The sequence below is a fragment of the Cyanistes caeruleus genome, chromosome 15 (assembly GCF_971803275.1).
Source record: "Cyanistes caeruleus chromosome 15, bCyaCae1.hap1.1, whole genome shotgun sequence".
NCBI lineage: Eukaryota > Metazoa > Chordata > Aves > Passeriformes > Paridae > Cyanistes > Cyanistes caeruleus.
This window is the reverse complement of record NC_141715.1, coordinates 7,426,651-7,441,877: the sequence shown is the minus strand read 5'-3', so window position 1 is coordinate 7,441,877 and position 15,227 is coordinate 7,426,651. Positions and strand designations below refer to the sequence as shown.

Below are 15,227 nucleotides of genomic sequence, written 5' to 3'. Positions count from 1 at the left end.
AAGTCTGAAAAAGAGGAAGGGTGACTTGTGGGTTTGTATTGGCAGTCATGTAAAATTACAGTTTTAGAAGTCCTCAAAATAGGATGGAGAAGTATTACATCCCTGATGAAGCCATTAAATCTTAATAAGCTAACAGCCACTAAAATGTGATCTTAGCAAGTGAAAAAGTACTTGGAATGAATCAATTGACTTTGTGTTGACTCAACAGCTTTTTTTATAATTTTAATTTAGATTATTCCAACATTAGCTATAAATTGGGTTAAAGGGATCTTGACACTTTCCCACATGTTATAGCTGAGTCTTCTGGGAGTGGGGAGTGTTTCAGGAGTTGTCCTTGCGCTGCTGCAGTTCTGCCTGTGCCCACAGCTGATACATGCCATCCCTCCCCACACTAGGCAAAAGGAAATTTTGAACTTACAGCATGTGTTCTGAAAAATTCAGGTGTTGGCCTTCAGCTGATTTCCCAATCAGATTTTTCCTAGCCTTATTTTTTCAATACCAAATACTTACTGTAAAAAAAAACAGTTGGCTTTTTTCAAATAAAATGCCAAGAGTGTTTGTACTAGCCTACAAATAATAGGTGTTTACACAACAGACTTGATATTTGCCTTGAAGTAGCATACTTCAAGTAGGGAAAAAATAAATATGTGGTTTCTTGCAACACTGGTGTTTTCTTGTATATATTTCAATAGAGGGATCTGGTTCATGCTTACAAAGTTAAATATAAGGTTGTATTTCAATAGATAAGCAAGCCCTTAAATTTCTGCTTATTCAGAATATTTGGGATTTTAGTTCTAATGTATTCTAGTATGGATATCTCAATTCTGACACAGATTTAATTATTTCTTTTTTCTTTTTTTTAGTGATGACTCACACCTGCTTTCCTGAATTTTGGTTGATCTGCTTGTATATTGTAGCAAAATATGTTTTTCACTTTCATTGCATGTTACAATATACTGTAGGAAAATGTATTTCATATAAAATATACTGTAACATAAATATATATTGTATACTACATTGCAACAAAATGTACATTATGTAGCAAGTCATGTTTTAGAGCAGAATGCAAGTATTCTATATTACCATGTATACCTGCTAGTAGTTGGGAAATACAAAACTACAGGCATATATTAAGATTTTTTTTTAAAAAAAAAAAGCTTCAATCTAGTATGTTTTGAATAAGACATTTATAGAAATAAGATAACATTAAATTTAGAAGGCTTTTTAGGAACAGTATCAGGATACAGGAAAGGTATTCAAGTCTCTAGTTTTATATCTTAGGTAGGTGGGGTGATGCCAAATCATTTTAAATAAGAATTTAGCTGAAATACTTCAAATGTACTTCACAGGGCACTTGAGGTTTAGCTGGGATGCGTTGGGTATTTGTTTACTTTCCTCATCCTGGTATCTTGCCCATGAATATTTTCCATCAGTTTCCAGTATTGACATCACTCTCAGGTTTGTTGCCCAGGCATGGAATGGGTTGAGGATAAATTCAGTCATTGACTCAACTCATCACATCAAGTGTGTAAATTCTGCAGGGACTGACCTTTATCATAAACCCTGTTCAAGCCACTGTGGCTTTTCTGTGAGGAGGTGCCAGATGTTGCACCTTGTCATCCTGGCCAGGGACAATGTTGTTGCTTATTGCCTGTACTTCAAGCTGAAATGTAATTAAGTTCCCATAGAAATTTATGACTTGCTGGGTAAAGCACCACTAGTGACAGGACAGGGAAAGCAGCAAGCTTGGTTCATGTTGGAAAAACACTTTTTAAAGAAAGGCTAGTGTGCAAATCTGCAGTTTTATAGTAAAACTGAAATACATCACTATGAAATTATCTTAAAGATTTTTTTTCTGAAGTGTAGTAGCTCTCATTTAGAGGTACTTCTGTTCCCTTTGAAGAGGGTCACTGTTTGGAGTTGAAAGCAGAAATTCCTGTTAATCCTAATAAATTTCAACAGTAGAAATTAACCCTTTCAATACAGGTTAACACATCCGATTAGCCTATACATTGCTGGACCTGCTGCAGCCTTAAGTTATCTAAAAAGCAATGTACTTTGCCTTCAGTTAGGATTTCAGACTTTGTTCAGTGTTACTGTTTAACTGGGTGAGGGTAACTGGAAACAAGAGTTTGTTTCCTGCTATGGAAGAAGAGATTTTGTGCCACTGTGGTCAAAAGTGCCATTATGATGGTGACCTGACTTCAGCAGCATCAAATCCACACATACATTTCTGCTGTACAGGAATAATAACACAGGAAGCTGGTCTCTCTCAAATATGTGGTTTTTTCTTCTTCCGCCCTTAGCCAGTTTAATTCTCTTCACCAGCTCTTTTGTTATCAGACAAAAGTCAGTGCTGATGCAAGAGTGAAGTGGAAATACAGGGTCTTGGGGAGGAGGAACTGCAGCAGGACCAGCTTAGTTCTCCCTCATGCATTGTAAAACCACAGTGCAAGTGGTAGAGGGTGTGGAGGATCCTAAATTAACTTTGAATTCAAAACAGACCAATCAGTTTAAGAAACATTTATATTTGTGGGGAAGGTCACTGGAACCCATTTTTAAGTGAAACTTTGGATTGCATGGAAAAGAGCTTCAGGGTTAAAGGCACAAGGTTACAAAAGAATGGTCTGGGGTGAGCTTCCAATTGAGGGTTTGGAGAGAGAAAGGGGAAAAAAAGTTTCTCATATGTGCTATTGTTTTCTTATGAAATCTTTGAGCAACTTAATAGATTGCTTTCTATCCTGCTACTCTTCAGCAGTTGAGAAGTAATTTATTTGGCAAGTAGTACTGTACTGCATCAACGAATGGAAAATATTGTCCAATTGTCTTGTTACTTCTTACTTTATTAGATCTAGATTTGAACTGTTTATTCACTGTTTTTAATTAAAGTAGCAAAAAGTTTGAGTAATTCTGCACTCGATCAGGTGTGGTGCTATTTTGTTTACTTTCCCCTTCTGGCTATCTCCTGATCTGCATTAGTGTGTTAGTGACAAGTAAAAGCAAGTAAAGGGGGAGGAGGGGAAGTCAAAAGAAGTCACCAGCATGTCTCAGGAAGTTTCAGAAGGAGAGCTGTAATACCTCAGCATTGTGATCCTGAAGTATTTCTAATAGTACTCCCAGATTTGTAAATGAGTTTTATAGATAGTTCATAATAAGTATGGAAATAGTTATTTCAGAATAGTTGACTGGATTAGTTGAAACTATGTCTGAACACTGTGTTGCTCTTACTTGTTCATCATTTTCTATACAGTTTTAGGATTCAAATTTTCCTAATTTAAAGATGATGTTTTAGAGGCAAACTTGATATCTACATCCATAGTAATAGTATAAAAGATTGTACTTGGCCTACAGGAGTTGTCCAATACATTTAGTCTTGAAATGGAGTTATCATGGTATTATAGAAAGCATTTCAGAAAGTGAAGAATTGCTGTAGTATTGGGGTGCTTAAAAAAATATAAAATCATAATCTCCAAGTATCTGCTCACCTACTTATTTTGTTTAAATCTTCCTTCTCACCATCTTCCAATTTCACAAAAATGGCAGAAGGGTAGAACAGAAAAAAAAGTCATCATCTTTCTCACCCTGTCACTCAGAGCAGACTAATTTCGTCATTTTGAAGACATTTATTGGTAATTTCCATAGTCACCTGGAGCATTAACTACTTCATTGTCCAGCTTCTGCTTTGCACGTGTCCATAGCCAGGGACACTTATCATTCCAAACGTCTTGTCAGGCAGTGAGCTGAACTCTCTCCGTTCTACAGGGAGCAGTGTATCTAACCCAGCCTGCCTCCAGGAAGTCCCTTTCCAGGCCACCAGCTCCTCCTGACATGGTGCCCTCGGTGGCCCTGGTGCTGTGGCTGGGAGTGCAGCCCAGGAGCTCGTGGTGCTGCTGGTGACACTGTCATTGTTCAGGACAATCCCAGCCCCAGCTCCCAGCCCGTGGCCTGGCTGCAGTCACGACAGGCGGCACTCGGGGCAGGTGCAGCTCGACCTGGCAGCATTTAGCTTTGTGTCCAGTGGTCTGTTCTGAGGGAAGCCAGAGCTCCATCACCCACCTGCTGCAGTAGCCAGCTTTGTCAGCTCTCTTCCAGCAGGTTGCCCTCCCTTGACTTAACAACCTTTGGGTTTTTTCCTTCTCTTTGTGATCCCTGTCACCCTTCCCTGAAGGGGCTGTCGGTCCCTGCTGCCCCTCACCCTGTCTCAATGCCTGTCTTTCAGCATCCTCTGACCCTACAAGGTCTTAGAGCAGTGTCTGCACTGGAGGCTGGAGCTCTCATTCCCTGTGTCAGACCCTGTGCACTGTTGACCTCACTGGCCTTGTTTGGCTCAGTTTCTTTGGGGTAAGGGGTATCAATTCTATGTGGGGGCTGAGTGACCCACGGTGGAAGTGGGCAGCCACACTCAGTACAACTCTCAAGCTCTTCTGTTTTTACAGCTATTAAAATGACAATTTTAATAACCTGGTACAAGATAGTAAACAATTGTGTTTGTATTCAACCATATTTTAATGTCCTTTTCATTATATTTATGTTGTCTGGAGTGTGTTCCTGGCACCCATGTCATATCTTTGTTATAAGGATTTTCTCCTTTACAAACTGATTTACTGTATGCGATAACAACCTAACATTAATGGTGCTTCCACCATCTGTGTTGATACAAGTGAAAGCTACGGGTGGTATAAGCTCTTTTGAAAATTACCATGATGATTGTTAAGAGCTGCAGTTATCAATGGTTCTGAGGATGTTCAACACTATTTTATGGGTCTTACTAAAAATTGCTTTAGTCTGACAAAACTCTATCACTTAATCTGATGTTTACCTCAGCTTTTAAGTTTTACTGTAGCGGCTCAGCAGGTGCTAAATTTGGGTTTGGGGAGGTGGAGAAAGGAGACAGTAAAAGAGACTGATTTTCTTGAACTACTCCATGCTGTCAAGTTTTGAAATACAATTCAAGGTGTTGTGCTTGTGTTTTATGCTGCAGTGTGAGATACAACCCAAATTTAGCCTTCCTGTCAGTTGCTGAGAAACTCTGAGTTCTGGCTGATAGATGAAGATGTGCTAATGCCTGGTGTGCCAGTATTTTAGATGTGGCTGGTAACAGTGATGCTCTTGGGCAGCACCAGCTCCTTCAGCCAGGAGGCTTTCAAGCATTTGCTGCTTTTTTGGCACCTGGTAATCCTAAACAGCAGCGACTCATCCTCTGAGAAATGCTGCAGCAGTGAGGGAGGGAAAACCATCGAGAGCAGGAACTTTATTGAGAGGAAGGGTGGTGCCATGGAGCGACAGGGAGTGCAGGATCACCTGGATCCAGTGTTAAACCCTCAAATTCTTAAATCTCTAATTGTTTTAATGTACATTAACAAAACCCACTGGAAAAGTATGTCATCCTCTTCTCTAGCAGTGAGCAGTGATACACTGCTGGTACCAGGAAAGCTGTTAATTAGTGCATGTGATTGAGTGTGCTCTGGGGAGCGTTCATGTTTCTGTACTGAATGAGATTTCTGTCTTTGCTATACCTCCTTCTCAAAAAAATTGGAGCATATTTATTAATTCAAGGAGAGGCAGGAAGAGAAAGCAGTAAATGTCTGAGAAAGGTAAATGTTTCCTGACAAGCTGGAGCATTCCTACGTGGTCTTTGTGAATTATATATAATTATACATAGAAATTTCAGAAGAGATGCTCTGATGACATTATTCTGATTTATATTTTTGCACCAGTTGAATAGTTACTGCAGGGAGAGGTTAGGCTTAGGTTACCTTTCTGGAGATAATAATCCACTCTCCTCTCATTTAATTAGTGAAGTTTGATGAAAAAAAGTGTTACACTTGGTGATTCCCACACCCTGGTTACTCAAATGCCTTCACTCTGGAAGGAGCCTCACCCAGCTGCTATTTATAATCTGATCCTTTTACCCACAATTCACTTCTTAAAGGGGAATTTCTTTTCACTGCAGAAATCTGGTTTTGACCAGCAGTGGGAGTGGGAAAGGAAAGGAGGAGTTTGATTTAGTAAAAGAGCTGTTATATTAAAGTAAGCATGTGATACCTAAAAGGTTTATTTTAATTAAGATGCATAGTTATCAGAAAGTTTTTTGTGGATTTCTGTGTTTTGTTTGACATGCAGAGTAAACATTATTCATTAAAATCAGTAAACAGATTATAAGTCTGGTTGATATTCTTATATACTTAGTTATTCTTTGATTATTTTATATGACAACATTTTTCAGTTAATTCCAGGAAATGAAAAAATGAGAAAGCCTTAAAAGACTTGTGGTAGGAAGATGTCCTTAGAAATCTGACCAGAATAGCTGCTTGCTTATTGAGTGGGTTTGGGTAGTATTATAATATTGCTGTAATGTATTTTGCTGAATAATTGCATAATATTGCTTGTAATGTGTTTTTAAGTGTGATTTGAGCCAGCATTGTTTTATTTCTCTATTTCATATAAATTGATTTATAGCTTGCCATTGTTGGAGAGGAATGTTTGCTTCTCTGCCATGGTACATGATTGAGTATGGTAAAATGAACCTAGAAAAATTATTCTTATAAAGTTACCAGGAATGATATGAAAGAGAATGAGAAAAATGAAAATAAATTTCAGTATTAAATACCTGGCTGAAGAAAGTGATAGAAATATCTACCTTGGGTACAGTATTTTCAGATTGCAGAGAGTAGGGTGAAGGTTGGTTTAAAACCTATCACTTCACGGATTTAAAGAATTGAGGATCTTTTTGAAACCTTAATGCTTTTCTTGATGCTGTTTTGTTTGAAAAGAATTGCAGTAAACCTGGAACTGCTAGGTAATCAGAGTTATTAGCAAATGTGTTCTCTAGGAGTATGAGAGATCCCAGTGATTATTATTGATTATCCCTTTTTGAAGTTTAATTGTTGAGGAAACAGGTACTTGCAGTAGGATGTGCTGGTTTTGAGGGAAACACAACATAGCCACAGAAGGTGGTGGGACACAACTTTTAAACTGCTTTGCATATTCTGGTAATTTACTGGGGGTGAGAAGGCTGTTGTCTGCAATTCTAGGAGCATTAGGAGTCTCTGTTTTTCTGTTTTATAGCAGTGTTTCCCATTCAACATTTGTAAAAGGGCACATTATCTGTAGCTTTGAAAAGCATTTGGTACAAAAGACTAGTATGAAATTTAACTGAAATGGGAATTGCCTTCTAAAGAATTCTCAGTATATAAGTATATAATATCCTAATTAATCACCTGCTTTTTGGTTTCAACAGGAATGCCCAAGGAAAAGTACGATCCACCTGATCCACGGAGGATGTACACAATTATGTCCTCAGAGGAAGCAGCCAATGGAAAGAAATCACACTGGGCAGAGCTGGAAATAAGTGGTAAGAAACTGAGGCAGGGTCCTGCACTATGAACTCACTGCAAGTAGTGTGGGCTTGGACAAGTGTGGGGTGGTGGTACCTGTCCTGAGGTGAGGCAGCAGAACACCGGGATAGCAGCTGGGGGTGTGTGAAGGGAAGAGCTGGGGCTGGGATAACAGGGAGCTGTAGGAGGGATAAGGTGGAGCAAGTGGGAAATCCCCATGTATAGGAAAGTTGTCAAGGTGAGGATATGGATGTGAGTTCTTGTGTTTTAAGGAGATAAATGAATGAGAGCATGAATTTAAGATCTAATTTGTCAGTGAGAAGAGGGTGAAGTTGGGGTTGATCTACAGTGGTATGTGTTTACTGTAATTTAACGATGAGGTATTAGTCCATGAAAGAAAAGCTTTCTGTTTAAAAGCAGTTGTAAATTTTTCTTTGTTCTTAAGATTGAAGACAAACACCAAACCCTCTACAATCTGTGCAAGCATTGAAAAACTGTTGGACTCCTGAATCTTTTCTGAAAAATAAAATAATGCTCAGAATTCATAAGCATGTATTTCAACTGGTCAACCAGTCTCTTGATTTGTAGAGTAAATCCTGAGTCTGCTACAAAAAATGTGTTTACAAGGAAATTCAAGCAAATATTTTAAGAATTAAAAAGTTATTTTGTGACATTTTAAACTTAGGCTGTAATTTTGTGTAAATATGGAGGTTCTTTAAGTATCTGTTAAGATTTAGAAATAACTGTTCAGTAGAGAAATGTATGGGAGAAGGACTAAACAAACAGTTCTTCAAATTGTGAAGAATCTTTCCATCCAGTTCACTGAATCTGTGCCTTGCTTGCAGTACCACGTGCCTCACCATGTGAGTAGCATTCTTTACTGAAGGTTACAGATGCAGAAACCCAGTTAAATGCTGCTTCAGGAATCAGCATTATATATCAGCATTAGGCTTGGAATCCTCTTGGACATCTGCTGCTCTGCATAGGAAGTGCATTAAGTGATGGCTCTTTCCTTTCATGCCTGGTAATCTCACTACAGACTGATTCCCGCCAAGGGAGGTGCTGGAGTCCAGAGCCTGGATCAGGGATGTTGATTGGAAATCCTTTCAGCTGCAAGGCTTTCTATGATCACAGTCACCTGTTTGCATTGGGGGTGGGGGAAGAGGTGATAATTCAGTTTTAAAAATGCAAAGAACTACCAATTTGTATTTAAAACCTTTCAAAAGCATAGGAGGAGCATCAATCCCTTAAGAACTGTATGCATTTGCCTTGCAAAATAAAATGTGAAGTGCTTTTGTTTCATTAATGTTCACACTGTCCTATCCTTGCAAAATACTTGGTCACATAATACAGAAACCCACAAATGTTTAGCTGATCTCATTTAAATAATGTTTTTTCATTACAGGCTTTTTCATGCACCTTGTTTTGTTATAGCTCACTGGAAATTATATCAGTATTAAACATTTTGCTGCCAGGGACTGAGTCCCAGATGCACATGTCTCAGTGTAACCTTCCCTGGGCACTAAATATGAATTCTTATTTTGGAGAAAATCATTTAAGGAAAGGAATTGCAAAGTGTGTGTGTTGGTATAATATTAACCAGACTGTTGTTAACCTTGATGAGTCACAGTGGGAATTTTCAGGTTGTTCCAACCAACTTTATGCCTTGGAGACTGGTGTTGGTACTCATAATGCTTTTGGTACAGTGAGATGATTTATGTAAATGAAAAAGGATTTACCCCTGGAGGAGAAAAATCTTGGAGAGAAGAAATATTTTGAGACCTTCAGATGATATCTCACATTTCTTGCATGTGGCAGTGTAAAAATCTTGATTCTGTCACACAAATCCATGTTTCCACCCTTCAGTTTATACAAAAAATCATACCTTTTTTAAAATATCTGGCAATAGTTGATACAGCTTTTAGTTGAATGCCAGATGGAAATCCATGTTCTCAACTAAGCATCTTAGTCACCCTAAATATAGTGTTTCTATCTGTTCTTGGCTGGATTAATGCCATAGAGTAAAGATTTTTGGTTTGAAAGATGTGCGGAAGTAAGGGATGAACCAAAGCACTGTCTTTCATCTCAGACATAATTGAAAAAAATCTGTTTCTTACACCTCTGTAAATGATAAATTCATGGTCACCTAGTTAATATGTTTTGTCTTGAATGGAACTAGATAAAGGCAGATGTTTAAACCTTGAGTATGGATTGGGAAAAACAACCTCAAGCATCCTTGGCAATATCTTGCAATTTCTCACACAATGACAAATTTTTCATCTATAGAATGAGTGATTAATGGAATTTATGTTGAATAAAATAATAATAATAAAACCCGCAAAAACCCCAGAAGCAAAACTCCCCATCAAATTTCCCTGCCCTGTTCTTACTCGAAAAATTTACTATTATTGCCAAATCTATGTATTTTAAATGTTCTATTTTCTCTTGTACCTTTCTTCCAAAGGGAAAGTGAGAAGCTTAAGTTCATCATTGTGGACACTGACCCATTTGACAGCTTTGCATCTCAGTGACAATTCCTTATCCCGTATTCCTTCAGACATTGCCAAGCTTCACAATCTGGTATATCTGGACTTGTCCTCTAATAAAATTCGCAGTTTACCAGCAGAGCTCGGAAACATGGTGTCACTCAGGTATGTAAATCCTAGCAGGAGTTAAAACTGTTCTTTTATTATCTTTGTAGCAACAGTTCAAATTTCAGCATAAGTAAATTCCCCTTTCCTCCCTTCTTATCTGCCTCCCTGAATGCTTGCTGTGGGCTGTGCAGCTATAGCAGTACTGGCTTTTCTGTGATCTCCTGTTTGGATGTATGACAGCACAGAATGAGCCTCAGAAGTGCTTGGTTTGATGGCAATCACCCATTTTATATTTTTCCAAGTCAGATTTCCTCTCAGGCATTTCTTTCCAGATTCTTCTACAAATCTTTTATGTGGTGTTTGTCTCAAAGAGTAAGTGAAGCACCAAAAAAAATTGCTTTTAACTCATTGTAAGGTAGGAAAAAGATCAGATTAAACATTTCTAATACTGTTAATTACAATATTTTCCTCTTTATTCATATTTAGTAATTACACTTAACAATAGTTCTTGTTCTGTTTATTGTATAACAGTTGCAACATATCTAGTATCATCGCCTCCCCACCTTTGCTGTGATGTAACTGCATTCCTGTGCAAACTGGGGAGGAGAAAAAAAATGTTCTAATCACAGCTTTTTGGGGTTTTTTCCCTTCAGTTTTGTAATGCCAAGATGTACAATGTTAGCATGGAATGAAAACTTTTGGAAGTGAAATATGAATAATGATGCCTATTTAGATTGTACTTAAGGCTGCAGCATTTTACTTTGTAAAAACACTGTTATGTAAATATATTAATTATTTATATAAGAGTAAATATTTACAGGCAACAGTCTTTTGCCCTTGACCCAAAGGAAGAGCCTTATTTTAGGATTATTAGACAGTTGCCAGTAATTACCTTCATTGCTATTAATTTTGATGATATTTCTGAACAGCTTTCTCAAATCCAGAAAATACAGAGTCCAAAAGTAACAAGAATGTTATTAGAAGTAAAGACAATGACAGAGAAACGGACTGCCAGCACAGCTTTCATGAAACTTGCAAAGCAAGTGTGCACATAGAAATATCTCGCTGCATTTTTCCTCCCCTTTAGAAAAGTCCGCTCTGTTGGAGAGGATTAAACTAGCTGATTAAATTGGTGCTAAAAGCTCAAATTCCAGAGCAGTTCAAGTCTCAACCTTGGAGGCTGAGCAAAGGGACCTTGCTTTTTGAAGCATAATTGGCAGCTCTGTTTTGTAGCATGTTGTATAGTTGCTTTCAGCTGGAGAGGAGTCTGTTCTGAGCTCTAGTTTTTTGCATTACTATTTCAAATAAAAGCAGTTATTAGTAGCAGGTTTCTACCCTTCTTTATCCAGTTCCTTGGATATTTTGAGCTAGCAACGCTAAATTTACTGGAATAGTCTCAAATTCATCTTTGTACTTCATTAGCCTCCTTTCAGTCTTTTTCTTTTTAAAACATTTTTGTAAATGTAACACTTGTGACATGGAGATAGCTTAGCAGTGCAGAGTCATCAGTAATGTCAAGTCATTATGCCTTCTTCCCAGCACTTCTCCTGATTTATTCTGGCTGATTCTGTGAAGCTTCAGCTCTTGTAAGGCCTAAGTTTCTTCTGAGCAGAGGAGGGTAAATCTTGTAAATGTGAAATATGTAGCTAAGGTCTAGGATCACATAAGCTTTCTATTTATGTCCAAAAGACAGCACTTGAGCCCAGATCTCTAGATGTGAAAAGCTGTGCATGAACCCACTGTGCTCCTCAGTAGTTGCAGCTGCTCCATGGTTTTTTTTTTCACTGTAGTGAAAGTGAAGAAAAACCCATAAGCACATCCTATGTGAGAGCACATTGCAGGTCCCAGCTGGGCTGGGGTTTTGTGTTCTAGGCTGGCTCTTGCTGCAGACACTTCCCCTGGATTCTGGGAAGTTGTTCAAACCAACGGTAATTCAACCGTGGGCATTGCTGATATCCCAACCCACAGAAATCATTTGTGCTCTCAACACTGAGAACTGATAACAGCTCTCCCAGCTCCCACATCTGGAGCTCTGGGTTTGATCTGTACTGTAGAGCTCACCCAGGACTCCTTTTATCTGGCTTTTTACTGCAAGTAGTTGAAAAAGATGTCAGAGCAGTAGGATTTCTGATCTTGGCAGAAAAAGGAGAAAAAAAATAAACAGTGTAACATTATCTTGGAAAGCTGAGCTATTAAACAGATTCTCTTGATATGCTTGAAAGAACTTGAGTGCACCCCCAGTACATTTGCAGAAGACACAGAGCAGGGTGGAAGGGTTGATCTCCTGGAGGGCAGGAAGGCTCTGCAGAGGGATCTGGACAGGCTGGACCCATGGGCTGGGGCCAGTGGTGTGAGGTTCAGTCAGGTGAAGTGCTGGGTCCTGCACTTGGGCCACAACCCAGCAGTGCTCCAGTTTGAGGGAACAGTGGGAAGCTGCCTGGTGGAAAAGGACCTGGTGGGGGTGGTCAGCAAGAGCTGAGCATGAGCCAGGTGTGCCCTGATGGCTGAGAAAGCTGATGGCACCTGGCCTGGATCAGCAGTAGTGTGGCAGCAGGAGCAGGGCAGTGGCTGCCCTGTGCTGGGCATTGCTGACTCCACGCCTCAAATCCTGCAGTCACTTCTGGGCTGCTTATGACAAGAGATACATTGAAACCCTCAAATACTATTCTGTAGAGATCCAAAGAGTTAAATTAACTCTTGCCCTCCAGGTTTCCTTTTTTTCTTCCTTTTTCTTTCCTTTTGGTTGCCCAGAAATACTTGTCAAGTCTCTAGGCACCAAATTCTAAACACTTTGGAGCAGCAACTTCATACTGATTGATTCTATGAAAGTTTTCATTGCTTAGTGGGAATTCATTTAGGAAAGTAAAAAGTCTATTTTCTTTGCCCAGTTTGTTGGGATATTAGAATTCAGGACATGAATTCTGTTCCTGCCTGTATATTGGTTTTGTGAGTTACAAAGCACATATTTTGTCTTACCACTGAAATTAAGAAGAAAAAACCACCCAAACCAACAGAAAATTACTGCTGTAAATGACTACTGCATGGTAATGCCATAGCTGTAATCATACTGCCATGATTCTGGATTTTTTAAATTTGGTTTCAGGGATGTAATTTCTCTTTCTTATCACAGCTGACCTGTTTCATGGTCTGGTTTGTCTGAGCTGTAACTGCATCATCACTTGTAGATACTGAGGTGTTTAATTATTGCTAATGTTCACAAAATGTCTGAATGTTTAAGATAAACTCTCCAAACAGCTCCTTTCCTCTGTATTTCAACATAATATGTTTTGTCTGAGTGTATACATCTGAGTACAGCAGGATGTCCCTAACCATTGCTGTTTAGTCTCTGAATTTTTCAATACTGTGGTTAGCTACTACCATATCTATTCTCTTTTAGTTCAATTCTTGTACTGCTGCAGATAAACGTTGCTCTGTTTTCAGACCCATATGATTCTTGCTCTGTCTACAGGGAACTACATTTAAATAACAACCTGTTACGAGTTTTACCTTTTGAGCTGGGAAAACTGTTCCAGTTACAGACTTTGGGTCTGAAAGGTATTGCTGTTTTTTTCTTGGTATCTGTTGTTGTTTAGTGATACTGTTGCCGAGTTGTAATGTCTGCTTCATAAAATGTAACTGATTAGCAATCCCAGATATAGCGGCTCACTCCACATTTATAGATACTGTTACTTAGGGATTATTTAGAAAAATAACAGGTTTGGCTGGGCAATGCCCGTAGAAAGAGATTTCCTTTTCTTTTTGCAGAGTGTACAGAAGCTTTCTGTTGCTTGCATGGGGGTTGAATGCAGTTCTGCTTTAACTAAGAAATAGTCTGTGGTTAACTGTGGTACATCTCTAGCCAGAAAGGGAACATCCTTTGTACAGCTGCAGGGTTCTGTGCTGTTGATGCAAGCAGCAATTGAAATCTTTTACAATTTATTTTTTTTTTCCCCTCTGAACTTTATGGATGCTAGCTATAAAATTGCTGACCTTGGGGAATTTTGAGTCACAAAATCAGAAGCACTGAGAGATATAGTACCTCTAAACACTGTTAAGTCTCAAAAGTCTGTTTATCTCCCCCTTAAAACTGGCCACTTGCAGTGTGTGTTGTCCATGACATCTTTTGCAATCTGCTTATGTTTGGCAGATGGCAGTCTCTGCTGAGATCTGACTGTCAGATCAACTGCTGGTGGATGTTTCACACTGAGCAGAGGTGGCTCCTGTGCTCATTTGTGCTTACCAGCTCTGCCTCTTGTACCACACAAGTTCTTCCCTACTCTTAGTCCAAGGACTACCTTTGGCATCTCTGTCCCACAGCAGAATCAACAGGGAATGTTGTTAAACTTTACTAGGGCAGTCCACACACCCAGGGTTTTGTGGGATTGAAGACCTGAGGCCTGAAACCCTGAAGTAGTTCACAGTAGCTCATGTCTCCAAGATGTCAGCTTTCAACACTGATATGCAAGTCTGCAACAGTTCTATATATTTTATTCAATATTCCTGTGAATTGGTTTGTAGGAAACCCACTTACACAGGATATTCTGAACCTGTATCAGGAACCAGATGGGACACGACGGCTACTGAACTATTTGCTTGATAATTTGGCAGGTACTGCAAAAAGAAGTAAGTGATCATTCTTAAAACATTTATTTCTGCTGTGTAAAATAAATGTGATTATCACTTGTTGTATCTCTATTTTAAAATATTCCCACAGTTTCGACAGAACAGCCACCTCCAAGATCCTGGATTATGTTGCAAGAACCAGACCGTACAAGACCAACAGGTACTGTAACACTTCAAGAATTTCCCAGTTCTTTTATTTTCCTTTTAATAAAAGCTGTTGATCTTTACTAGAAAAGAAGTTAATGCTGAAATTAACCAATCATCTCAGCAGTGCTGGCCAGCCAGCTGAAGTCATTCTGTCCCAATTGGAACACCTGTTCCAGATTTATCCATCTTTTACTCTAAAGTAATTTATTTTTAATTAATGTCCCCCTCACAGGAATTGAAACTGTTGTCCACAATTAGTTAAATGGCAGAATTATAACAGGCTTAATATAACATTTCTTGAATAAAAAAATGGAAGCTTTTGAGCATGATTTCCAAAAAATGTAGAATTGTTTTAAGTAACCAGGGTATCATCCTTGATTCAGGATTTTTCTTGCTGTTGGGATTCAGGTCATGTTTAATTCTTTACTAATTTTTTATCCTGTGTAAATTGTTTAAAATACAGTCTTTTCTATTTACCTGCACACCAAAAATCTTAGAGTATTTCTCAATTATTGCAGTGTCTTCT

General features: G+C 38.7%; 1 protein-coding gene across 11 annotated transcripts in view; it reads left to right on the top strand.

Annotated features, from left to right (window-relative positions):
• CNOT6 (CCR4-NOT transcription complex subunit 6) overlaps window positions 1–15,227 on the top strand; it is a 32,982-nt gene that overhangs the window by 7,482 nt on the left and 10,273 nt on the right. For 5 of the 11 annotated variants that reach the window (XM_086852294.1, XM_086852295.1, XM_086852298.1 and 2 more), the window contains 5 exons: window positions 7,241–7,354; window positions 9,802–9,988; window positions 13,401–13,486; window positions 14,450–14,554; window positions 14,646–14,714. In XM_086852294.1, coding sequence (XP_086708420.1) covers window positions 7,243–7,354; window positions 9,802–9,988; window positions 13,401–13,486; window positions 14,450–14,554; window positions 14,646–14,714 — 559 coding nt within the window. In that variant the 5' untranslated portion in view covers window positions 7,241–7,242. Of the gene's footprint in view, window positions 1–5,879; window positions 6,031–7,240; window positions 7,355–7,782; window positions 9,989–13,400; window positions 13,487–14,449; window positions 14,555–14,645; window positions 14,715–15,227 lie in introns of those variants that run through there. The other 6 variants (XM_086852300.1, XM_086852302.1, XM_086852303.1 and 3 more) reach the window with 4 other exon arrangements.